The sequence below is a fragment of the Micromys minutus genome (assembly GCF_963924665.1).
Source record: "Micromys minutus genome assembly, chromosome: 21".
NCBI classification, from domain to species: Eukaryota; Metazoa; Chordata; class Mammalia; order Rodentia; family Muridae; genus Micromys; species Micromys minutus.
In genome coordinates this window covers 40,460,193-40,487,015 of record NC_137956.1, presented here as the reverse complement: position 1 = coordinate 40,487,015, position 26,823 = coordinate 40,460,193, and the positions used below count along the sequence as shown (strand labels likewise).

Genomic DNA, 26,823 nt, shown 5'->3' with positions numbered 1-26,823 from the left:
CCTTCTTACACATTTGAGTGTCTCTCTCTGTGGCTTTTAAATTTACGCTGACATTTTTTAGGTATTGCAACCATACTATACAAGCCACTAGGTATTTTGTTTCATCCCTTAATCCTAAATACAGCTAGTAGCAAAAACTTACAAATTACAAAATCGCTGAAAAACATTAGGAGGAGTTTATATTGAAAGACAATAGCTCAGCAGATGAAGGTTTAACAGCCAGGAACCCACAGGGAGAACAGAAAAAACTGACTCCACAGCCATGTCCTCATGTCACAGTAGATGTAAACCCATACATACTATATAACATAACCTCCCCCTTCACAAATACAATAATAAAAATTTTGAAAGCTTTTTTTTTTTTTTAATTTAAGGAAGAAGGGGCTACAAAGAAACAAAGATAGTCAAACTTCAAAATAAAAGCTAGGCCCTAGGCATGTGCCTGTAGTCCCAGTCCTTTAGAAGGCTGAAGTAGAACTGCTTGACCAAGAAAGAGCTCAACACCAACATTAACAAGATTCTTATCCCAAACGACCCAGGCATGGCTATTTATCTGTGTACCTCAAATTCTAGTAAGTTCAAGCCATCTTTAGTTATGTAGTAAAGCTCAAAACTAGCTTGGCCTATATAAAGACCCTAACTCAAAAGAGGGACAGCGACAGTAAAGAGGACTATAGAATGTAGTTAAGAATGCTTGTCAAGGGCTGGAGAGATGCTCAGCGGTTAAGAGCACTGACTGCTCTTCCAGAGGTCCTAAATTCAATTCTCAGCATCCACATGGTGGCTCACAACCATCTGTAATGAGTTCTGATGCCCTCTTCTGGTGTGTAATAAATAAATCTTTAAAAAAAAAAAAAAAAAAAAAAAAAAACTTGTCAAACATACATGAATAGCCAGTACTGAATAAACTAGGTGTGGTAGTGCATGTCTGTGATCCTAGCACTTAAGAGGTAGAGCCAAGAGGATCGAAATCCAAGGTCATATTCAACTACATAATAAATTCAAGGTCAATCTGTGCTACATGAGACCCTGCTTCAAGAAAACAAAGGTTACATTAGAACTTTTATGTCCCTAATTTGAGAAACACATACATTGGGGTACAAAACCCATGAGAACTCATAACTCCAGTCACAGAGTAACTGAAATACTTTTCTGGCCTGCACAGACACTGCATGTATGTGGTACAAAAACATACATACTAGCAAAACACAATAAACAAAGTAAAACAGAAAAAAAATACATGCACCCCAGGGAGAAAGTATAATAAACATACAACAAAAATTACATGTTTCCCCAAAACTATAAATATGCATATATTTCCTAAAATCTCATGAGATTAAAATAAATCCTTGATACCAAATACTTAATAAGACACTCACATATGTGGGTGCATATTTGGGAGCTGGAGAGATGGCTTAGTGCTCTTCCAGCGGTCCTGTTTTCAATTTCCAGCAACCACATGGTAGCTCACAACCATCTATAAAGGGATCCAGTGCCCTGCCATGGTATCCAGGTATACTATAGATGACTGATATTCATTGCATACATGCTACCATTATGACTGCCAAATCTGAGGAAAATAGCAGTTATAATCAGACTAAAGGACAGAAGCTATCTACTAAATGTTTCAGTTGTATCTATCCTGCACTTTCACCAGATTTGAGTATAATTCTAGTCTTCCTATCTTAGTATTTAACCCAAGCTGCACTAAACAGGACAAAAATTAGTCAGCTCCTTGAAATTGTTAAGACTTTTATACAAATTAGCTATCTTTTTAAAGACAGAGTCTCACTATGTAGACCTAACTGGCCTAGAACTCCTTATGTGACTAAACAGACCTCAAACTAAATAATCTGCCTGCTTCTGCCTCCCTAGTACTAGGTTCAAAGGTATGTACCACCATGATTGACCACAAATTATCTTTTAAAATCCTACATTCAAAGATTAGTTCCCAGAACTCACATGACAGCTTACATACAATCCAGTTACTGGGGATCTGATGTCCCTTTAGGGCTTCTGTGGGCATCAGATATGTATGTGATACACATACATATGTGTAGGCAAACACTCAAAAGTATAGAAAAACAAACAGCCAGGTGATGGCAGGACTGCATGCCTTTAATCCCAGCATTTGGGATTAGGATTATTTACTGTGAAGATTCAAAAGAAAAAGAAAAAAGAACTTAGTGAGGGAAAATGAATCCTTAACAAGAAAAGACATAAAACTATCATTTGGCTAGCCTGTAATCCAAGCACTCAGGAAGAAGAGGTGAGAGAATAACCAGCTCAAAACCAGACCTGGATATAGTATACAAAGCCCCACCCCATCTCATAAAAGCAAAACTTCAATCTCAGGGGCAGGAAAGTGAGATAATGTCATCTTCAGCTGTACAGTAAGTTAGGAACCAGCCTAAATTACATGGGACTCTGAAACAAGAACATAAAATAAAAAGCTTAAACTATAAAAAAAAAAAAAAAAAAAAAAAAAAAAGCCACCTAGGCATGGTAATACAAACCTTTAATCCCAGCACTTGGGAAGAGGCAAAAAGCACACCAGATTTCTGAGTTCAATGCCAGCCTGATCTACAAATGCAGTTCCAGGACAGCCAGGGCTACAGAGAAACTGTTCCAGAAACAATTAAAAAAAGTCAGGGGTTGGAGAGATGGCTCGGCCGTTAAGAGCACTCACTGGCTGCTCCTCTTCCAGGTCCTGAGTTTAATTCTCAGCAAACACATGGTGGCTCACAACCATCTGTAATGGGATCCAATGCTCTCTTCTGGTGTATCTGAAGACAGCTACATATATTGTATACTCATATACATAAACTAAATAAATATAAAAAAGAAGAATTTCTATAGCCATGTCTATAGTAATAAATACTTGTTCTATTTATGTGTTAAACCTAGTGTTATCTGACTACTCAGAGAGTATACAATTAATAACTATTTACCAACCAAGAAGCTAAATATCAGACAAAAGAACCAAAATGTAAGTTACATCATGTCTTCACAAACAACATTTAGGACCAATATATAACCCTTCCTAAAGAGAAGGTCTAAACTATACTTGGCAAGGAAGTGGGCAGTTGCAAGAGCTATAGTCAGAAACAACCACTTGCTCCAAATTGTTGCAAGCCCACAGCAATGTTCCCAGTAAGCACCCCTTCTATCAGCCTGCTCGAAGAGTTATATTCTTACCAACACCCACATCATCCCAAAGCTATTCTCACTACCAAGATGTTAGCTTTTGACAGAATAAGCACTCTAAAATAAAAGGCAGCTTTAGGGACTCACACCAACTTTAGAACTCTAAGTAACCAATTTACTTACTCAGCTGGAAAAGACACTAAGTAACCACTAGGCCTGAAAAAAATGGGGGGAAAAAGGACTACTAGACCTTATTATTTTTAAAATGCTTCATCTGTGTTTAGCAAATACAGGTAATCTTAAACTACCTCCAAATTTATTAAAATGCATAAAGGATCCTGACATCTTGTCTCTCTAACATCTCAGCCAAAAATGAATTTCAAAAAAAAATTGAGGGGCTAGTAAAATGCAACAACTAAGTAAAAAGGCTCACCACTGAGTTTCAACTACAACTCAAGTTGGAAGGAAAGAACTAACTCCCCAAGTAACTCTGACTTCCACACAAGCAGCATGGTACTCATGCCCACCTCACAGATACATAAATTACTCTCAAATTTCCATACAAATTCACACATACAAATTAGAGGAAAGTAATACAAATGGCAAATTTTCCATTACTTATTAATCTAGGCTAAAATCATAGTACAATGGCTCACATCTATAATTCACATTTGTTAAATTGAGTAAGAAGGATTATAAAGTCTCAAAAACATGTCATACCATTATAACCTGAGACGCTAGAGTGGAAAGTGGGCTTTTCTATCACTAGTTCTATGCACATGGCTATAATCCCAGCCCAGCACTGTTAGTGGGTTAACAATTTCCAGGACAGCTTAGGCTACATAATAAAACCCTGTTTCAAAAACAATGAATGAAAAAAATGAAACACACAAGCTAGATTTTTCTCAAAAAGAAATCTAAACCTGATTATTGGTGATTCTAGATAGAAACAACCTCCAAGCCTTACAATAGCTTTTAGTCCACTAAAAAATAAGGTCCTATTTTTTTGTTGTTTTTATCTTTGTGTTTTAAGGTACTGCTCTATAGTTCTAGTGAATGAATTAACAGAAATGATGAAGTTGGTCAGCCTCCGAGTCTAACCCAAACTGGTCATCTTTTGCTGTCATTCAACATGCCTATTCTAGCATCTCAGTAAAACTGACAAGATTCATACAACAATAACAAATACTAGGGTGCTATTAGGGTTAAAAATTATTACAAATACCTATTAAGAATAAATCAGCCACCTTTAATTCCAGCACTGAGGAGGCAGAAGCAGTCAGATCTCTGTGAATATGAGGCCATTCTGGTCTCCAGAGTGAGTTCTAGGATAGCCAGGGCTTTGTAGAGAGACCCTGTCTAAGAAATAAAGAAGATGATGATAAAAATCAACTCTGCCGGGTATGGTGGCCTTTAGGGAGCAGAAGCAGGTAGATCTCTGCTGAGTTCCATCCCAGCTGGTCTAAAAAACAAGCAACAACAACAACAACAACAAAAAAAAAAAAAAAAAAAAAAAAAAAACTCATGCTGGACATAATGATTTTTCCTGTGTTTTTCCATTGTACTGTGGTTTGAATCAAGGGCCTCATTCACACTCTGCAAATTTTCAACCACTAATCTCTTATCATCATCATTATTTCTTTAAAACAGGGTCTAACTAAAATGCTAAAGCTAGCCTTAAATTAACTCAGTAACACAACCATGCCTCAAATATTTATTTGATCCTTCTGTCTCAAACTACTAATCAAGTAGAATTACTGGTCTATACCATCAAGCCTATTGGTGGTATATACTTGTAATCCTCGTCCTTAGAAGGCCAAGGCAGAAGTTGAAGGTCACCAGATGTCAGTGAGATCTGTCTCAAAAGCAAATAACAAAAGAGGCTTACATAACTAAATCTTAATAGTGGAGCTTCAAGAGTATTCCTTGCCAGGTATGGTGCCATACATTCTCAGAACTTAAGAGGCAAAGGCACAAGAACCCCCGAGTTCACACTAGCCTTGACTACATACTAAGATTTTATCTGGTCTATAATGAAAGTCTTACTAATCTCATCCAGTCTGCTGGCTTTGTATACTACCTAAATAGATAACTACAAAATTATCTCCAAGTTTAGACCTTTCCCTTGAAAACCAGACTCACTTAATGACCCAACCTAAATGTCTAACAATCATTTTCAACTTACTATGCCTAAAAAGGAACTACTACTTCCAACTTGCTTTTTCTACACCATCCCTTGTTCAGTGGATGACAGATTTCTAACTCCTCAGACCAAAAACTTTAGAATCATCCTTAATTTCTCTCACATGCCACATGTGTCATAAAATCATATTAGTTTAATCCTTAGCACACACTGAGCATCCATCTATTTCAGCCACCACCTTGGTATACGCTACCAGCAACTCAGATTAGTAGCTTCTTTACAAGTCTTTAGACTTCCGCTCTGTTCTTCTCTGTGATACAACAAATGATCCTTCTGAGACTGAAAGCAATTTATACTATTCCTCTGATTAAAACTCACAGTGGGGTGCACATGAAGTCCCAGCTACTCAGGAAGCTGAAGCAGGAAGATCATTTGAGCTCAAGAATTCAAAGCCAGCCTGGGTTCCTCTCAAAAAACAAAAACAAAAAAACCCAGTTAAATCCTTAGAATGGCTCTACAAAACCGTATAAAACTCGGCACCCTCCTACAGTGAACCAACTGACTATCACTTTCTCACTCCACTCTGGCCACACCAGAGCAGCTTAGACTACTGCCCAGCACACCTCAACTGGAAGTACAATGGTTACTACCCTATCACTCCCTCAGCTCTCCACATAACATAACTTCATATCTCAACTTACTCTCCCAAGGATGTTTACCAGTTTACTACATTTTATACTATGACTTCTTTAACAACAGCAAATGACCTGTATCCTATAGGATTTCCCAAAGCATTGCCATTCTGTATAATTTATTGTTTATAGACCTCATTAGAATATAAACTGCACAAATTTTTGTTGTGTACACCAATTACTCCTACAGTATCAACCTTTGCTGTGCTCTTCCCTCAATATCTATCCTGCAGTATATGGACACCTAATGCAGTTACTCAAGCCATTACAGCCACTTCGTCTGAGTACAATATTATTTACACTTATTATAAAGGCCCTCACATACACAACTAATTAAAGAGTAGAAGACAATACAGACCATCAAAGCCCCAACTCAAGCTCCAATTAAAGCAAATTTAGGTTTCCCCTCAACTTCTCTTTTTCAAAGAACCAAGTGAAACTAACCCAAGTCTGAAAGGGAATGATTTGTATCTTTACAACCAGTTTTCCCCTCAACTTCAGTCACACCTCTCAAATTTTCCCAATAAGGACAGCTAAAGGTACTTGCACACACAGAGAGCCAGATATTCTTGTAATATCTCCTTCAATCTTCTCCAAAGCTCCAGCAAGTTGCTAGCATTAGGAAAATGATTTCAAAATGAGAAAACCCCAATTCAAAGAAGTCATTCGTTCAAGGGTGAAATAAGTGTTGAGTGCAGCTCTGCCTGACTTCCTCAGTCTGCTAACTCTTCACTCTTCTTGGCCAGGCCTCAGTTTCTTCCTATGTAAAACAGGTGATACTGTTCAAGATGCCTGCCAATGCTTTTAGGCCAGTACTAAGAAAACATTCTATAACCTATACAATAAATAGAAAAAAAAATACACATGCATCAGAACTTACTTGACACTATTAAAAACTCCAGCAGTAAAGCCAAGAAAGCAGTAAAACACAATACTAGGAAAAATAAGCATTCTTCCTCACTTGCACAGTAAAGATATACTTCTGACTCCAGTTTTTCACATATTATGAAAAATGTTTTCCTCCAATAAAAAAGGATGCACTCTTTACACTTTGGAGACTTCTCTGTGCAGCCTGAGAAGTCACTGCAAGGCTCCACCCTTCCCAGGGGCTAGCATGTTACTTTGTACATGATAAGCATGCAATCAACATTTACTAATCGATACAAATTCCTTTTGAGGTTTTCCAAATCTCAAAGCAAAAACCTTTAAGTGTTATTCTAAAGCCAAGAACCCAGTAAAAGATAAAGCCATGCTGGTTTATTATTGCAAGTAAGTGATGGATTTTGTTTTAAGAGCACATAAAGACTGTGAGCAGAGGTGGTCTGTGTCTCAAGACTATCTGTCAAGTAAAGACAAAAGTAGAATGCTACAGGGCCACTAAAGGGCTTCTGTAAACTTAAAAGAACACAAGCATAAAACTACTTAGGCTGTTCTTAGGTTGAAAACTAGATTGTCAAAATTCTCCCAATAAGATATTATTTAAAGCAACATGAGAATTTTGCTTTTTGTGTGGAAATAACACAACAAAAAAATAACTTTTGTTACAGTACCAAAGAACTATCAAGTAAAAGCCAAACATTTCTGAACCAAGGTGAAAAAAACTGGCAAAGGCTCCCAAAAGTGTAATGTGTAGTAATTTAGTCATAAAAGTATAAGTTTTTCACTAGACATCCCTGTAAACTTTAAATTGGAAATGAGTTTTGTTGCTCCTATGTGCAGTCATCAATACAAGCAAATCAAGGTAAAACTATGTTTTTTCTTAGTTGTCAGCACCTGTAATACCAGTATTCAGAAAGCTGAAGAGGGAGGATCCCAGGTTCGAGGCCAGCCTGGGCAACAAGGTGAAACCATTTATCTAAAAACAACAAAACGATCTTATGAGGGATAAAGGAAGGCACTGACTCCTGACTCTGAAGTGGAAGCTTTCTTTTTACTTTTGTCGTCGTTATGAAGCAAACAAGGCTGCGTACAATCCTAATTCAGGTGGTATTTCAGGTTTACAACATCAGATGTGACTGTAATGAAAGCTTGATGTGTTATCGGATACCGCCCAACAGAAATACAAAAATGCCCTATATATACTGAAAAGAAACTACTGGACAAAACTATATTTCGCCTTACAAGTACACTATCTTCTTTAGAGAAGAATATACAAAGAGATGGGGGGGGGGGGGTTTCTCTTAACTAAATCTTCAGACGCTAAAGTCATCCTTGTAGGTAAGATTCTAGATTCTATTACCTTAGAAATAGTACGCCAAAGTGTTCAAGCCTCATAATCGAGAAATGTTTGTCAGGTTTTCACTTTCAGGTTAAAAAACAAAACTGGTGTCACCTCAACAACGGGACCAGACAAACCTTGCCACCATTACAAAACCCAAGCGCCAAAGGTGCAGAATATGAAGCTCAGCTCTACTGGGCCAGAATCTAGTGCCCAAGAAGAAAAAAAACCAAAATATCAAAACTGAGAATGCAACGCGGGTCTCCTCCGCGATCGAAGCTGGGAGACGCGCCGTAGGCCCTTCCGGTCGGAGTTGCCGTCACCGATAGGCCGGGCGACGGGCCGAGCTTCCACCCGAGCCCGGGGATTCTTGGCCTATACTAGCCGGCGCCCTCTCGCCGGCGTTGGCCTTAAGGGCGCCTCCGATCATGCACCGTGGTTTGCAACAGAAGCTCGGGACGTCGCGGAGTGTCCTGGAGGAGCTGCGCGGAGCGCCGAACCTAAGCAGGCCAACTGAGGACGCGGCAACGGCAGAGGAGGCCGTGGCCGCCCCTCCCCCACCGGGCCGCCCCAACTGCCGCGGCGACGCGAGCAGCCGTCTCCGCGCCAGGCCCAACCGCCCGGCCAGCCGAGGCCAAGCGAGGCGGCCCGAAGGAGCTGCGCCCCGCCTGCCCTCCACCACGACCGCGCGAAGACGCCCAGGGCCCGTTACTCCGCGCGCCGCCACGGGTCAGGACGCGCCGCCTTCGGCTGAAGCGACCAACGGCAGCGGGAGGCCGCGGACCTGAGACTTACTCAGGGGTCGGGTGCTCGGGATCGTAGAAATCCCCCATCTTCGGTGGCCGCTGCGACGGCAGCTGCTTCATGAGGAGCAGCTGGAGGCGGCGACGCTAGCCCCCTCCCCGCGACAGGCCGATGCGGGGGAGGGGACCGGAGGGGAGGAGGCCGCTGGTCCGATCGCGGCGGCGGCAGGGGCGGCCCGCGTCGCTGGCTGGCTGGCTGGCTCGCCCGCTCACTCCCTCCCTCCCTCCGGCAACCGCCCGCCGCTCTCACCCTCACACACTCACTCCCGGAGCAACGCGCACCCCGCCCGCCCTGCAGCCTTGCAGGCCCAGCCCCTTAAAGAGACACGCACAGGCAGCCCACCGGCCGCCAGTCGGCGCGCCAGCCCCAGCCCGCCGACCCTGGCAGGGGAGGGGAGCAACCCTCGAGCCAGGCCCGGCCTAGCCTGCGGCTTCCCGGAACAATAAGTCCCAGGGCCGAATGTTGTAGGCGGGTCCGGGAGCTGGAGGGGCGCCACCGCTGCCCCTCCCTGGGCGACGTCCCGGGAACAGCCTAAGGCCCTCAGGACACCCGCCTGCATCCTTAGAAGCCCTCCACCTCCCGGCGCCCGAAGCCCAGGCCTTCTGGCTATGAGGTAGGGCAGCTGCGGCGCTCGCCCGCTTGCCCCTTTATTTCTTTTCTCTTGCCCCTTCAGCTGGCTCTCGTCTCTCAGGGAAAACCAAACTAAGCAGGGGCTGCTTCTCAACGGGCTTCCCGGACACGCCCTCCGCCCCTCCGGCCTCCCGCAGCCCCCACCACCAAAACCTCCTACCTTTCCCGCGGTATTCTGCCCTCACCCCAAAAGTCTGAGAAGCTATGTTTGTTCTTACGACTTTGGGGGAAATATCCTGAGGAAAATGTTTTAAATAACTTTCTTGCAAAAAAAAAAAAAAAAAAAAAAAGTTAGATAACTTAAAACCACAAACTTTTTGTTTCTGGATCAGCAGGATTTTGTGAAACTATTAACTTACCCGACACTGAATTTATAGAAGTTGGCAGATCACAGAATTAAGATCTTTTGTGGAATTTGGGGGAAAAGACTAGCTATTAATTTTTAAATTGGATTTACCAGTAAATTGAAATGTGATCTAACAGAATCCTTCACTAGCTAACTTTGTTGTGTTGTTTAGACAAAAAAATCTGTAGTTCCGACTTACATTGAGTACTTGAATGCTTCATCCTGCCTACAACCTCTTGAGTGCTGGGATTCTAGCCTTTTTGTTTTGTTTTTCAAGACAGGGTTTCTCTGGCCTAGAACTCAGACTCATCTGCCTCTGCCTCCCACGTGCTGGGGTTAAAGGCATGAGCCACCACTACCCAGCCTAAAATGTATTTTTTAAATTGCTTCTATAGGAGTGGCATGTGTTGAGCCACACACAAGCACACGTGGGAATCAGAGGATAACTAAGTCCATTTCTTCCTCCTATGTGGTCCCGTAATTTACATCATAAGGCTAAACAGCAAATGCCTTTACTGACTGAGCCATATAACAAGCTTATAAAATGTTTTTTTTTCACTTGTATGAAGGCTAGCAGTATCTTTTCCTCATTTCATTTAGAGGTTAATCTGTGTAATTTTTTTCCTGGTATCTTTTAGGCATGTCATGGAAGTTCAAGGTCCACAAAGAAAAAAAAAAAAAACCCGCGCTAAGTTTCAGTCTCCCACGGCCATTTTGTTGTTTTGCTTTTGTTGGTGAGCTTTCCTTTGTGGCTGAAACTTGCTGTATGCTATATTGACCTCAAACTCAAAATCCTTACTGGATTACAGGTGCCAGACACCACAGCCTGCTGAAGATGAAAGTTATTGTGAACACATTCTCTCACTACTGTGAGGATAAAACGAGGTACTTGTGAAACCCTGGACTTCCTTTTTTTACTTTGTGAGACAGGTTTTGTGTATCCGATGTGGCCTTGACCTCGGTATGTTCCCAATGATGACCTTGAATGTCTCCTCCAGCATCTACCACACAGTACAGAGATTACAGGGATAAATCACTGTCGCTAGTTTTTAAAGGTGCTGGAGATTGAACTTTCAAGACTTCTAAATACTAGACAAGTATTCCCCCTACTGAGAAGCATCCCAGTTCATGAAACCCCAAACTTTCAACAGATGTCAACACATTTTAGGTTATTATAATCCAGTGGAAAGGTTCTATCCAGCACTATGTAAACCAATACTAGCCAATTTCTAGTCCTATGACACTGGGTATGGTTGGCTGTCATGTTTCTACTGACTTGCCTATTAAAATAGATTATCTACCTCATATATAATGTTGTGAACACGTTTGTACAATGCCTTTCATCAAACAATATTATTTTTACTGAATTTTTTGAGATTTCAAAAAATTTAGTCCAGGTTTGCCTAGAGCTTGAAGTCCTCTTCCTCAGTTTCTCTAGCATGCTATCATGCCCAGCTAGATTTTGAATCTATCGGAGCTCTTTGCCTGAAATGCCACATAAGCCATTGGCAGCCACTTGACATTAGGAAAGGGCTACTTTATGTGGAAACCTAAGATGAGGGTGTATGGGCTTCCCATTTCCTTAATAAACAGCTCTCTAGCAGGAGACTGATGAATGTTACTTCAGTCTAATGGTAACTTTAGTCTGGTCAGAACTCAATAGAGTAAGCATATCAAACCATAGAGGTCAGTAGAAGTTCTGAGTCCCATGAATCTTTGATTAAAATTTTTACAGGCAGCACTTTTGAGCCAGTGTTCAAGATTCTCTGGAATCTGGTTTGCTGTCTACCAAGTACCAGGATTAAAGTACCACTACACCCAGTTTAAATTCAAGACAAAGAAAATGCTTGTTATCAGCTCTATAATAGCCAGAAGCTGGAAAGAACCCAGAAAGAACCCAGCTGTCCTTCAGTAGATGAATGGATACAAAAATTGTGGTACATTTACACAATGGAATACTACTCAGCCACCAGAAACAATGACTTAACCAAATTCCTAAGAAAATGGCTGCATCTAGAGAATATCATCCTGAGTGTGATAACCCAGTCACAAAAGAACAGACATAATATGCAGTCACTGATAGTGGGATGCTAACCCCAGAGGCTCGAACTGCCCCAGAAACAACTCACAGACTATGTGAAGTTCAAGAAAAAAAGAAAAGAAAACAAAACAAAGTCAAAAAAAAAAAAAAAAAAAAAGAAAATGCTTGTTATAAGGCATGGTGGCTCATACCTTTACTCTCCACTCTGCCTGGTCTACAGAATAAATTCCAGGACAGCCAAGGGTACACAGAGATACCCTGTCTGAAAAAAAAAACTCTTCTTTTCAGCCCAGACTTGCCTTAAAATTCTGTCCTCCAACCTTATTCTCCATACTTATTGTGATTAGCCTCCTGATCAAAGCAATGGATACTTTCCCATACATTAAAATAAAACAGGGCCTCACTGTGTATGCCTCCCTGGCCTAGAACTCACTTTGTAGACCGGGCCTTACACCTACCTCTGCCTCTTGAGTGCTAGGATTAAAGACATGTGCCACCATGCCATGTCTTAGGGTTTCCGTTGCTGTGAACAGACACCATGACCGAGGCAACTCTTATAAGGAAAGCATTTAATTGGTGTTGGCTTACAGTTTCAGAGGTCTAGTCCATTATCATGGCGGGAAGCATGGCCGCATGCACGCAGACACAGTGCTGGAGGAAGAACTGAGAGTTGTACATCTTGATCCGACCGCAGCCAGGAGACACTCTTCCGCTCTGGGCGGAGCCTAAGCATAGGGAACCTCAAAGCCCACCCCCACAATGATGCACTTCCTCTAAGAAGCCACACCTTCTAGTAGTGTTATTGCCTATGGGCTAAACTTGCAAACACAGGAGTCTATGGAGGCCAAACCAATTCAAAACTACAACACCATTATTCTATGTTTTTATACAAAAAGTCCTCCAAATGTGTTTAAAGAAAAAGTCCACAATCCCCAACATGAAACCTCTTCCCACTCTTAGAATACTGATAAAGGAAAATGTTGAGAATCACTTCTAGTAGTATCTCCTATGGGCCCAGACCAAATCCATTCCAGCAGACCCCAGGGTGGCTACTAGTGGCCCTTAAAGTTGGTGTCTCATGAACAAGGGAAGAAAGCCAAAGCAAAGTCATTGCCACAGGAAAGTTCTATGGCTTGGAAAAGAGATGAGGAATGTATCTAGGCAGGAACACCAGTTGATCCCAGTACATCCTCCAAAACTATTTGTAAATTTTGTCCCTTCCAGTGCTGCAAATTGAACCCGGTGCCTTTGTATAATGTGTTAGGTGTCCTGGTTAGCTTTGTCCAGCTTGACATACATAGCTTAGAGTCATCTGAGAGGAAACCATCAGTTAAGGAATTGCCTAGATCAGACTGGTCTGTGGTGTTTCTGTGGGTAAGGTATCTTGATGGATGATGGCCTAGCCCACTGTGGGCAGCACCTACCTAGGTAGCTAGTCCAAGGCTGTATAAGAAAACTAGAATAATTTCTACTCCAATTTTCCTAAATGATAGATTGTGCCTGGAAGTGTAAGCCATTTTCTCCCCTAAGTTGCTTTTGGTCCAAGTGTTTTATCACACAGTAAAAGAATGAAACTAGAACACTAAGCAAGTAGTCCCTACCACTGAACTATAGCCACAGCCAATATAAAGACTTTGAGATAATATGTTGACTAATATACAGATGAATATATAGTATATTGTCTGATACGGCCCATAAGCAACTGGATATGTTTTAAGATATCACTGGACGGTACCTTTTCCCTCAAATGGCATGTTTTTGTTTCTGTGTGTCCAGGCCAGAGTTCTGACTCAAATGGGAACCTGACTAAGGCTCAGGAAAGACAAAAGGTCATTCCCCCCTGAGTCTGCAGTTGGAACTGGAACTGAGTAGAAGGCTACTTCTTACCCAACACTCAATTCCTACCTCTCTACCTAATTCTTTCCCCTAGTAAGGATTGTCAGAGCATTGTCTTAGCTCCTCGGCAGATGCTGACGTGAGGCACAGCATGGCACACCTGTAACTGCAGCACTCCAGAGCCAGGACTGAGAATATGGTGTCAGCCTGGCTGTATGGTAAGACCCTGTCTCCAAAAACTAAGTTTTCAGACCAGTGACTCTGTGCAGTTCCTTCCCTTGACAGAAGGCAAGCAAGAATAGCATTAGCAACTAGACCCTAGGCTCAGTATGACATTTGGGAAATAATATCCCTCTCCATACACTCACACCCTGACAAGTCAATCCTTTTCCTAGTGGAAAAACACTGCATGTATAAAAGGAGAAAGGATAAGGTATTTTTCTTCTTCCCCAAACCATACAAAATTACCTTGGCAAATGTCAATTTCTCACCCCTCTGCTTTCAAATTTTATGCCTTTGTTGAACAAGATGTCAGTTCTATCTTGTTTATATATATTAACCACAAATTTTTCATTTTTATACCCTCATTTGCCAATCCTCTTCTCCCCCCCTTTTTGTAACAAGTTTTTCTTTGTGAGCTCTGAAGATCTACCTATGTCCACAACCCCTACTTTGTTGCCCCCACCCCCTGATCTCAGGTCTAGCTTTACAGCCACATGCCACTATACCTTGGTTTTACCTGGGTACATGGGGGGATCCAAACTCAGGTCCTCATGAGTATGCAGAAGGCAGTCCTGTTAAGGGGGCTATACACACCGATTCTATTCTACCCGGAGACCACACCTGAGACACTGTCACACTGCTCTTCCTCTGAGGTAATAACATATCTTCCCTTTGTGTAAGGGTAGTGTATACACAATACAAATACTTGGGCAGGCTGAGGCAGAAGGATCACTGTGATTTCTAGACTAGCCTGATTTACATAATGAGACCCTGGGGTAGGAGCAGAGATAAGAGGGATTGGTTTTGTGGGTGGGGTTACATGTGTCTGCATGTAAGCAACTGTGTGGGTATGGGTGCCAGCCATATACAGATCAGAGCAGGACATCAGTTGTCTTCCACAATTGCTTTCAATCTTACTGCTGTGAAACAGGGTATCTCACTGAACAGGAAACCCACTGTTTAAGATATTTTGGATGGCCAGCAAGCTCTCAGGATCTACTTGTCTCTGCCCCCATGCTGAGATTAACACTGTGAAGCCATGGTTTTATGCATGTATAGAGAATTCAGAGTTAGATCCTTATGCTTGCACAACAAGCACTCTTAAGCCACTTCGCTATGTCCTCTGTCTCCAAGCTCCTTACATCTTCCCTCATATAAAGTAATCTGAGGACCAATAGCCCTTGGATAGAAGTTAACCTCTGAGGTATGATCTGGAGTATTTCACTCGCTGCTTCCATTGACAGGCCTCCAGGCAATTCCATTGTGGAACCTCTATCATCCTGGGCATTCAAGGGTAACAGATGGAGAATCACTGTCATAGCATGTTCAAGGTCAAAGCCTTGGCCTACAGCATCAGCAGAGACTGCACTGGTCAGCCAGGAAGCCCGAAGAGGACAAATGTTTGTCTTGAGCAAAGAAGCAAGCTCTTTCCCTTTGCTACCATCACCAAGAACACAGAGCTTGAGAACTTGACTCAAGATTAGTGTTTCCTCTTTCCTGCTCAGCCCTGCTGTTCCTGTCACTCTCACTTGTGTTTATCTTCAGTCACACGCTAAGAAAGTAAAAGGTGGGACCAAGACGCAGAGAAGCTGCAACACCTATTGCACGTGTGTGCTTGGCCAGAAAGGCTGTGCTTAGGTCTTGTACTCCTGAGCACAGGGACCCAGTTCTGCCTTTTGTAGGTCACTAACTAGATCTGATACTCTTCTGGTTGCCAAGAAAGAGAGTCTTCAAAGACCAGGAGCAGAGAGTGTGGGCTGAGAGAACCAAAAGAAGTATTCTCAGAGTAAATAAGCTCATCTTAGGATGCCCACAGAAGGAGAAACTGACTAGAGGGATACATCTGCCAGGAAGAGCCTGGATTGATGTTTTGATTTCCTACTCAATAAAATTTGTTTGAGATAGGGTTTCCTACAGTCCAGACTGACCTTGAACTGGATATGGAGCTAAGGGTAACTCTGAACTCCATTGCCACCTCCCAAGTGCTGGGATTACAGGCCTTTCCTAACATGCCTAGCTACAAGATTAGCTATTTTTCTTTTTGATGGTGTTGGATATGAAAGTGTCCCATGAATGCTAGACAACTATTGTACTACTGAGCTACACTCCCAATCCTTCTCCTATCCCTATGTGTGCATGTGCATTCATGTATGTGTGTGTATGTGTGTGTGTGTGTATGTATGTGTGTATGTATTTTGCTAGGAATCAAATCCCAGGTGTCATGCTTGCTAGGCAAACACTAGGACTTGGTTTTAGCCACAACCTGTACATAAGGAAGATGTCCTTTCAGACATGAAATAAAAATAATTTTATCTTGCTTTTACATATGGTAGTAAATTAAAATCAAAAATATTCTGTGAAGAGGAGCAAGGGTGTCCTTTGGAGGATGTTCATCCTAGTAGGCAGGCAATTGTGTATTCTCTGGGTTTGGTTCCAGCTTGCAGCTGAGTGGCTGGAACTCTGGGCATGTGGTTTAGCAGCTTCCTTAGAACAGACTAGAGCTGCTGGTCTTCAAGCTACTGATGAGACTATTTTCTGTGTGACTGTTGGAGGCCCACCATGGTTTTCATATAATTGTGCTAGAAAAAAAAAGATGAAGAGAAGGGAAATTGGTAAGGAGGTGTGGTCTTCGAGGACTCACAAACCATGTCACTTGCACTTCATCATTGCTTCTGCAAACAACACAGTCTGGAGACAAAGCACTCTCTGCATAGTGCAACTGCTATGAAAAGCAACATTCCATTCACTTTCATTCTTTAAGTCAAGGAAAGTGTGTAGAACGTTTGAAATACCCTGGAGACATGTTTAAATGGAGACATGTACTGGGCAGAGTGGCACACGCCTTTAATCCCAGCAGCCAGGGAGCAGAGAGGTAGGTGGGTGACTGTGAGCTCCACCTGCTACCTAGTGAGTTCCAAGACAGCCAGAGCTACATAGTGAGACCCTGTCTCAAAACAAACAAAAAGTAGGCATGCGTGCTTCAGTGGCCTACATAAAATCAGAAGAGAAAAGATATTATAGTTTATTGCTGGACTTTCTTGTACCCGCCAGTGAGCAAATAATGGCACAGAGACTTATTAATTTCATTACAGCTCAGGCTATCCCCTAGATAGCTCATATAACATGACTAACCCACTGTCCATGATTCTTCTCCCAGAGACCCTCTCTCAGTCCAGAAATTCTGACTCCCCCCTCCCGCCCCCGCACAGCTACTGGCCATCAGCTCTTTATTAAACCAATCAATAAGTAAGGATTGTTTACAAAATAGTGAGGCAGGTGATGACCCATAAGAATAACAATACCAAAATTTAGCTTTGCTGTTACAGAATTAACAATTGGATAACAAAGACAACCTTCACACAATGTACCCTAATGATAGTTTGGATATAAAGTACTTTATATACTATATACTGTAAAGCATAGAGGTTCCTGTGTTTACAAGCTTAGTCTCCACAGGCAGATCAGATCATTGAGAGGTAATAGGAAAGTAAGAGCTAATCCACAAATTTATCCACCAGTGGATTCATAACTTAATAGCATTATTGGAAGGTGGTGGGATACAAGAGGTAGGAGCAGGTTGGAGGATGTAGGTCACTGGGTTTATGGCCTGAAAGGTATATCAAACCCTTGCTCCTGCCCTGTCCTTTTCTGCTTGAGCACGTTGATACAAGTGGCTCGACAAGTGGCTCTCCGCCATGCTCTTCTGATGCCATGCTGATCTGATTTACCATAGCCCTATAACAATGGAACCAGTTTATGAAGTAAAATAAATCTTTCATCTTTGTTTCTATTTCTGTTTGTTTCTAGAGAGGGTCTCCATGAAGCACCACCTGCCTTGAACCTCCTATGCAAATAAGGATGACTTTGGACTCCTGATTTTCCTGCTTTGTTTCCAGCACTCAGAGGCAGGTGTCACCAGATAAGCTTACTCCTTCCTACTTTTGAGCTGTGACTCCCAGGTATTTGTCATAGCAATAGGAAACTAACAGGAGGGAACTCTTCCTCTAGAGGTCAGGTTCTAATTACTGTTATAGGCCCTCCCCCTAGCTGTAGAGCTCACAAATTCTACCCTTTTAAATTAAACTCTATAGGATGGCTGTCTGTCACTAAAGCTGAGGGGAGGGGGGGCAGGTAAGAAGCTGAATATGCAATGCCAACACTAAGCTGGAACTGTCTTGGTATAATGCCTCAATATATGGCCCTGAACTCAAGATATTCCTACCTCAGTCCCCTAAAGTATTTATATTACTGGATTTGATGTAACACTGGGCTCAAGATGGAACTTTTCCTCGTTTGTTGAACCCAGGGCCTTACACAAGCCTTACAATGGCAAATGCTCTGCTTTGGAGCTACATCTCCAGCATTCATGCTGGAATTCTTGAAGGGTGTAAAATGGTCCTAGGCTGGTAATACTCACAGGGTACAAAAGCAAATACTGACAGTATAGTGGGGAAAACCCTAACACTTAAGAAGGGAGCTGGAAGAGCAGGAGTTCAAGGCCACCCTATGCTACACAGCAAGTTCAAGGCCACCCTATGCTACACAGCAAGTTCAAGGCCACCCTATGCTACACAGCAAGTTCAAGGCAGGCCTGAACTACTTGAAACTTTGTTTCAAAGAAAAACAAATAGCTGGGTATACTGCTGAAGGCCTGTAATCTCAGCACTCCACAGGCACAAGCATGAGTATTAGGATTCCAAGGTCATTAATCCTTAGCTGCATAGTGAATTTGAGGCCAGCCTAAGCTAATGAGTTAGTGTCTGTTTGTTTTGTTTTGTTTTGAGAGAAAGTTTATCTGTGTAGCTCTTGCTGTCCTGAAATTCACTCTTAGACCAGGCTGGCCTCAAATTCAGAGATTGGTCTGAAATTCAGAGAGCGGGTCTCTGCCAGAGTGCTGGGATTAAAGGGTCTCACTATGTAGCTCTTGCATGGAACTCATTGTGTAGATCAGACTGGCCTCAAAGTCATAGAGATTTAAGGAGAGGAGACCGTGTCTTAAGGAATTAAAACAAAACAGCACACACACACAGCCCTACTCCAAAAACAAGTATATATCCTTTCAGGAAGAAAATTATTTCAATTCATAAGTTTTGTAGTTCTTAAATCCAATCAAATATGAGCTTGTGATTTAAAAATTATATTTGTGACTGGAAAGATGGCTCACTGGAGAGATAGCTCAGTGGTTGACAGCACTGGCTGCTCTTCCAGAGGACCCAGGTTCAATTCCTATCACTCATATGGTAGCTCAATCCACCTCCAGTTCTGGAAGGATCCTAGGGAATCCTACACCCTCTTTTGGACTCTGCAGTTACCAAACATCCAAATGCTGCACAGATATATAGATATATATATATATATATACACACATAAAATAACAGTGTTTTAGTATAAGTATGTAAACACACACATACACACTATAAATCAGTCTCACAATGAAAGAAACTAAAAAAAATAAATAACTAGTGCTGAGTATGGTAATACAAACCTGTAATCTCAGCGTGTGGAATGTAGATGCAAGAGCATCAGTTCAAGGTTACCCTTGGCTACCTAACAAGTGTGAGACCAGCCTGGAATACATGACGCTTGTCTCCAACAAACAAAACAAATAACAAAGGCCACTTGAGCACAAAGGCCTTGGCAGAATGAAAACTGGGGAGTCATAGGTTCTCTGTGGCTAACACCATGTCTAGTTCCACTTTGGCGACATGAGATCCTCTACACCCCTGGCCAAGCCTTCTCCATAGGCGTGGTCTCAGGATTTCTTTCTTAGACTTTCATGCCACCATACATGGTTATAGGTAGCATTTACAAGCCATGTCCAGACCTGGCCATGATCTATGTGATCCTCCTCTACATCCAAAGTCTAGCCTTGCTCCAGTCTAGAGCTGGCAAATGACTCCTACTGATTAAGGGTGACACTCAATCTCTCTGGGCTGGTACCAGCAAACCCCCCCCCCCCCAACACACACTCAGACATACCCTGTGCCTATCTAATGAGGTTGAGTGATTCTGAGTATCCTAATGACAAAGTCTTTGGGGCCTCAACCCTCACAGCCATGAATATCCCAAGTTACCTTCTGTTCTGTCTTGCCTCTGGCATTGTAGAAGGAGATGGAATCAGGACCCTCAGGCAGGACAGTCTGCTGCAGCTGGCTGAACCTGTCCTGGTCATCTTCTCCCTGGGAGAGGCCCAACCCAGCACAGTATCTCAGCCTGGCATTGTCAGGATAAACCCTGGCAGGGCCTATGCTTAGCATCAGGATAGTCCCTTGCTGGGTTTCCAAATGCACCCAGAGCATCTAAAGCACCCATGTCTATCTGTCAGTGTCCTCCCAGATTCCTCTGTAAGGGCCACCTGGGCACTGTAGAAAGTTGACAGTAATAAAATGTATTCCTTTCTCTCTCTCTGTCTCTGCCTCTCTCTCTCTCTCTCTCTCTCTCAAAAAAAAAAAAAAGGTTTATTTATTTATTTATATTTATGGGTACTGTGTCTACAGTGAAATTCAAAGGACTACAGTTATAGACAGTTGTGAGTCACTGTGTGGGTGTGGAGAATCAAACTCAGGAGCTCTGAATGAGTATCCAGTGCTCTTAACCACTGATCCATATCTTTGGCCCTTACATATCCCTCTGTAAGATCTATGCTGGTGGGGTTTGTCATTGTTTTGTTTTGTTTTTTTGTATACTTGACACAAACCTAGCCATGTCTAGGAAGAAAGCCCCTCCATTGAGAAATTCCCTCCATCAGGTTGGCCTGCAGACACTCTGTGGGGCATTTTCTTGATTAATAATTGATGTGGGACAGCCCAGCCAATGGTGGGCAGTGCCCACCCTGGGAAGAAGTTTCTGGGTTTTATAAGAAAACAGACTGAAGAAGCTGAAAAGATGGCTCACTGGTCAGGATCACTGGCTGCTCTTCCAGAGGACCTAGATTCAACCCTCACCACTCACAAAATGTCTTATAACTGCATATGACTCCAATTCCAAATGGGAATCAGCACTTCCTTCTGAACTCCGTGAGCACCAGGTACACATGTAGTGAATAACACATATACTTATCCATGTATATCTACCTATCTGTCTATTTTTGGTTTTTGGTCCTGGTGGTTCTGGAACTCACTCTCTAGACCGTACTGATCTTGAACTCAGAGATCTGCCTGCCAAGTGCTGGTATTAAAGTCCTGTGCCACCACCACTGGGCTTAGGAAGACAGCAAAGAAGCAAGCATTCCTCCATGGTCTCTGCCTCAGTTTCTGTCTCTAGGCTCCTGCTCTGACTTCCCTTCATGATGCAGCTTAAAGCTTATAAGCTGAAATAAACCCCCTTCACCCCAAACTTGCTTTGGAAACCTAAGTAAGGTAAGATTTTTAAAAAGATTTTTATGTGTATGTTTGCACTACCATATGCCATATGTGTGCTGTTGCCACAAAGGCCAGAAGAGGACATTGGAACTGGAACTAGGTTGACAAATAGTTGTGAGGTGCCTGACATGGATACTGAGAACTAAGCTCAGGTCTTCTAGACAAGCAGCAAGTGCTCTTAACTGCTGAGCCACCTCTCTAGCTCTGTTTCTCACTTTTCAATAATTGAGGAACTTACACCTGCCTTCCTACCTGGGCACTGGCAGCACTAGACGTGAATCCAGGAAAGAGGCAGAATCACCCACACCCTCATACTCTTGTGCCGCTTACCAGACACACAATCCTGTTGATAGGCACCATGCCTGGTCGGATGCTGCTGCCTAGCTTCAGTGCTACCTGAATGTCCTCTGGGATGACAAAGGACTCGTTGTACCAGATGTCAAATTCTGCAAGAGTCAGAGAGACAGCACTGTGAGGGATAAGGGAGCCTGTGGGGAAGCAGGCAAAAGCTCTTACAGGCTTGTTTCCACTTTCTGCTCCAGGAGCTTCTCTGTTCTCAGTGCTATCTCCATCTGTCATATGCCTAGAAAGCATGCAGGTCAGAGTGTACTTCCAGAACTGACCCTTGGCCTTGACCTCAGGCCTCTCTTGGCCTTAAGGAGCCTGCCAACCTTCCCAACTGGAATACCCATGAGCAGGCGATGTCGACACTGATCCACCAGGCGCTGGCAGTACTGGATCTCAGCCCGGAGGTCTCGAAGCTCCTGGTACTCATTTCGATACTGCTTCTTCAGGTCTTTGAGCTTCAAGATCAACAGAAATTCCTCTTCATCAATGATCATCAGGCCTTTGTTCTCATACTCTCCTGCAAGGTGATGGAAGAGGTCAGGGAAGCGATAGTCAGGGTAGGGGAAGGACACTGTTCCAAAATGATGACAATGCTGGCAGATCCCACTTGGCAGAGGCCTAGAAGAATGTGTGGGTGTGACTAGGAATGGCAAAGCACAAGAAGACTAGGACTCCACAGAAAATCTGCAGATATGGACTGATCAGCTCAGTGGGGTCTGGCTGGTATTTTAGAACAAACAGGAGGGATGCTGGGCAGAGGAGAGGCCAGAGAGAGGCTATGTATCATGCTTATTTTGATCTTGTCCCATCAGCCATATATATTCACTCTTTAAAGAGTTTGTTTTTCTTTTGAGTCAAATAAGTATACCCTCAAGGATGGTTTAGTAGAAGGCCAAAATGGAAAACAGACATTGATTTTTCTAGGGTTCAGAGACAGCTTTAAGGACAACCTGAAACTGGCAGCAGCAGCCAAATCTTGGTGTTTGTAGAAAACATACACACTCCAAGTTTTGGGCCATAAACACTTGCATTCCAAACTTCTAACATAACCCAGACACCTTGTCCTGACCTCTTATCCATCCAGGCAGGCCTTATGGATGCTGAAGGTCACCCACCTAGTGGGTTAGACTGATAGACTAGGCTTTGAACTTGGGGTGGCACACACCTTTAATCCTAGCACTGAGAAGGCAGAGGCAGACAGATCTCTTGAGTTCAAAGCCAGCCTGGTCTACAGAGTGAGTTCTAGGACTGCCGAGGCTACACAGAGAAACCCTGTTTCAAAAAAAATTAAAACAGGACAGGAGAGATGGCTCCTCTTCCAGAGGTCCCGAGTTTAATTCCCAGCAACCATGTGGTGGCTAAAAACCACCTGTAATGTAATCCAGTGACTTCTTCAAAGCCATAAAAGAACATATACTGGAGAGAAGCCCTAGAAATATAGCCAATGTGATAAACCCTTTGCATTTCAGAGTAGTCTGCAAAGTCATGAAATAATACAGACTGGAGATAAACCCTATACATGTTACCAGTGTGGTAAAACACATACTCAAAACACAAATCTTCAAAGGCATAAATGAAAACATAGTGCCAAGAATTCCTGTGAAAATAACCAGTGTGATAAAGCCTTTGCAGTGATCTTCCAAGGCATAAAAGAACACACACTGGAGAGAAGCCTATTAATGTAACCAATATGGTAAAGATCCTTTCTCAGTCATCATCTAAGTCATAATAGAACACATAAGAGAAAAACCCTGTGAATGTAACCAATGTCGTAAATCTTTTGGATAGGATAGTAATCTTCAGAGTCATAAAAGAACAGATACTATAGAGAACCCCTTTGAATAAATCAATGTGGTAAAGCCTGGGCATGGTACAGCTATCATCAAATCCATAAAAGAACATATACTGAGAAGTCCTATGAATGTGTTGAAGGCTTTGTGCACAACCATGATCTTCAAAGGCATAAATGAATATGTACTGGAGAGAATCCCTAAGAATATAACCAATGCTGTAAAGCCTTTGCAGACCCCAGTCATCTTCAAAGACTTACAGAACACATACTAGAGAGAAGTCCTATGAATATAACTAATGTGGTAAAGCCTTTGTTCATTACAATGGTCTTCAAAGGAATTCCAAATGACACATACAAGTGAATCTCTATGCATATAGTCAATTTGATTAAGCATTTGCATATCAGAGTCACCTTGTAATGCATGAAAGAAATCATACTGGAGAGATATAGTGGGTTTGTGTGTCTGATTATTTTGCTTGAACTTACAATGCTTTTCCAACTAGTTAATTACCTTGCTTAGCTTTTATATAAGGTTTTGTGCCTATTCTTATTGTCACCAGTGATGTGGTGTTCAGTTGATATCCCCAAGTGTCCTGCTCTTTTTTGTTTAAAGGAAATGGGAGAGGGGTGGATCTGGGGACAATGATATGTTGGAAGAGTCATAAAGAAATGTAGTGAGGGGAAACCAACCCAGGAACAAGAACATCCTATAATCTTTCGTGCTTGCAAAATGTGCTGGGGCAATGGTAGCACAGAACGTCTGGGGGTTGCCAACTATTGACTGGTTTAATTGGAGGCTCATGATAGAAGAAGGAGACTGTAACTGACAAATCTCCCTGTAAAAATTTTTTTTAGGAAGTAGTGGGCAGGAGAAGTTCTCTAGAGAGCTATGTTTTTTTTTTTACATGTACGAGTAGCCAGCATCTGCTTCTGATGTGTTAAATAAGCCATTTGTCCTGAGTTTCTTTGATATTTCACAATATAGAGAAATAAATGAGGGTGGGGACCTTTCTTTGCATTCCTGTGGTATACCCCACCAGGTTTTGTTTTTTTTTTTAATCTCTGTCAATGGTACCCACCTTTATAAGGTCATAAAATGAACTGCCTCAATTTTTTTTTTACCAAGCCTCCAATGTGAGTGTGTGTGTGTGGGGGGGGGGTCCTTCATGCCAAGGGCCAGTTTCTCCATGGACAACAGCACACATCAGGAGGAAGGTTCAGCAGTAAGTAGTGACGTGGGCAAAGGCTAGAGTCTAATAAAATGACATAGGTCTGTACTCCAGCCCTCTATTGTCCCTCAATCTTGGTCCTTTAGTACCCCAGCTGCCACACTTACAGCATTGTCCTGGCCATCTTCCCTTCACATCTACCTTGTTTCTCCCGTAATGACTTCTGGAAATTCAGTGCATCTTTGGTCACATCAATCTCCTGCTTGATAGCATTGATACGCTGGGTTGTCTCGCTGGCCCGTTTCTTCCGTTCATTTAAGATGGATTTGTTTTCTTTGAAGATACGGTTGATCTCACTACCTCGTTCATTCTTAAACTCTTCAAAGGCCACAGGCTTAGAGGGTGGGGTGCTGGGTCTAGGGACAGAAGAAAAAGTCAAAGGGGGAAAATGGAACAGCTACCTTGGAGACATAAGGTTCTTCATTCTTCTATTCTGTGACTTCCAAGGGCAGGAGGTTGAGATCCTGGGCACTATTGATGTCAGATTATTTAACTTAGTCTGTATGAATCAATCCCTCATTTTTGTTTCATTGCAGAAACTTAAGAAAGGAAAGAAACTGAAAACAAAATTACTATAACCTATCAGCAAACAGAATTTGTTAAATCTCTTTAATTTCTTTGATATATTTTTAAGTGAGTGAAATCAAAACAGAATATATGTTGTTTTCCTCATGGAGGTATTATTTCATGGCATTAAATTTTCTCTGAGATGCCTCAAGGTCTGGCTTTGTGGATAAAAGCACTCGTTCTGCAAGTATGAGTACCTAGGTTCATATCCCTGTGTTATATAGCAATTCTATCCAGGAAGAAAAAAGCAAGCTGTCTTAGTTACTATTATATTGATGTGAAGTTACCATGGCAACTCTTAAAAATTGGGGGCTTGCTTATAGTATCAGAGGCTTAGTCTATTATCATCATGGTGGGAGGGGGGCATGGTGACAGGCATGATGGCACGGTACTGGAGAAATTGCTGAGAGCTACATTCCAATCCATAGGCAGAGTGAGAATCTGGGCCTACTGGGCTTTTGAAACCTCAAAGCTCATCCCCAGTGACATTTCCTCCAAACAAAGATCTTTTTTTAAAATGTGATGTATTTATTTATTTTATGTGAGTACACTGAAGCTGCCTCCAGACACACCAGAAGAGGGCATCAGATCCCATTACAGATGGTTGTGAGCCACCATGTGGTTGCTGGGAATTGAACTCAGAACCTTTGGAAGAGCAGTCAGTCAGTGCTCTTAACCTCTGAGCCATCTCCCAGCCTCAACAAAGATCTTCTAATCCTATCAAAGAGTTGCATTTCTAGTGACTATGCATTCAAACATATTAGCCTGGGGGACTGTTTTTATTCAAACCAACAAAGAAGTTCATGAAACTCAAAAAGTCAAATAACTCATAAGTCTTAGGAAGTTCCTAAAACTAACAAGACTTACCAAGTCATTTTCACAAGGTTATAGAAGCAATAAACTGCTGTGGGAGGAGCACACAAGTCTAATTGCCTACAAGTCACACAGAATTCCAGGGGTGTAGCTTTTATGAGTCATCACCAAAGTTGGGGTAGGCTTTTTGGTGATGTACCTGCCTGTTACCCATGTTCCTGTAAGTAACTCCAACACAGTAATTGGACTTTGGAAGTATTGTTAGTCTGTTCTGTCACTGGTTCTGTCCTTACCTAGAGTAAGTAGATTTTGGCTCAAATCTCCTTAGGAAAAGTCTCATACAATACCCCAGAACCCACTTAAGAATCCATGCATCATGTTTTTACTTCCTGCACTAAGGGGCAGAGACAGGCAGATCTGAACGGGTGCCAATCAGCCAGCTTAGCTAAAACAGCAAGCTTCTAGTTTGTTGTAAGACTGTGTCTCCAAATATATGGCAGAGAGTAAGAAAAGACAATAGGTGTGTTGCTCAGGCCTTAGCATGCATACATAAAAGGGTGTGCACCCATATATTCATGTACATGCACTATACACACATATCCCCCCAAGCAGAAAACCCTTTGAGAACCCCAGT

General features: G+C 42.4%; 2 protein-coding genes across 5 annotated transcripts in view; both read right to left on the bottom strand.

The window, feature by feature from the left end:
* SETD2 (SET domain containing 2, histone lysine methyltransferase) overlaps nt 1–9,221 on the bottom strand; it is a 79,544-nt gene extending 70,323 nt beyond the window's left edge. The window contains exon 1 of the mRNA XM_080934037.1: nt 8,996–9,221. Coding sequence (XP_080790163.1) covers nt 8,996–9,066 — 71 coding nt within the window. The 5' untranslated portion in view covers nt 9,067–9,221. The remainder of the gene's footprint in view (nt 1–8,995) is intronic.
* A 7,386-nt stretch (nt 9,222–16,607) lies between these two features.
* The window catches only part of KIF9 (kinesin family member 9), a gene marked incomplete at its 3' end in the record, with an annotated part of 40,201 nt that continues 29,985 nt past the window's right edge, over nt 16,608–26,823 (bottom strand). For all 4 annotated transcript variants that reach the window (XM_080934202.1, XM_080934203.1, XM_080934204.1 and 1 more), the window contains 5 exons: nt 24,951–25,165; nt 22,129–22,305; nt 21,771–21,886; nt 20,154–20,258; nt 16,608–16,658 (listed from right to left, as the gene is read on the bottom strand). In XM_080934202.1, the coding sequence (XP_080790328.1) occupies nt 16,608–16,658; nt 20,154–20,258; nt 21,771–21,886; nt 22,129–22,305; nt 24,951–25,165 (664 nt within the window). The remainder of the gene's footprint in view (nt 16,659–20,153; nt 20,259–21,770; nt 21,887–22,128; nt 22,306–24,950; nt 25,166–26,823) is intronic.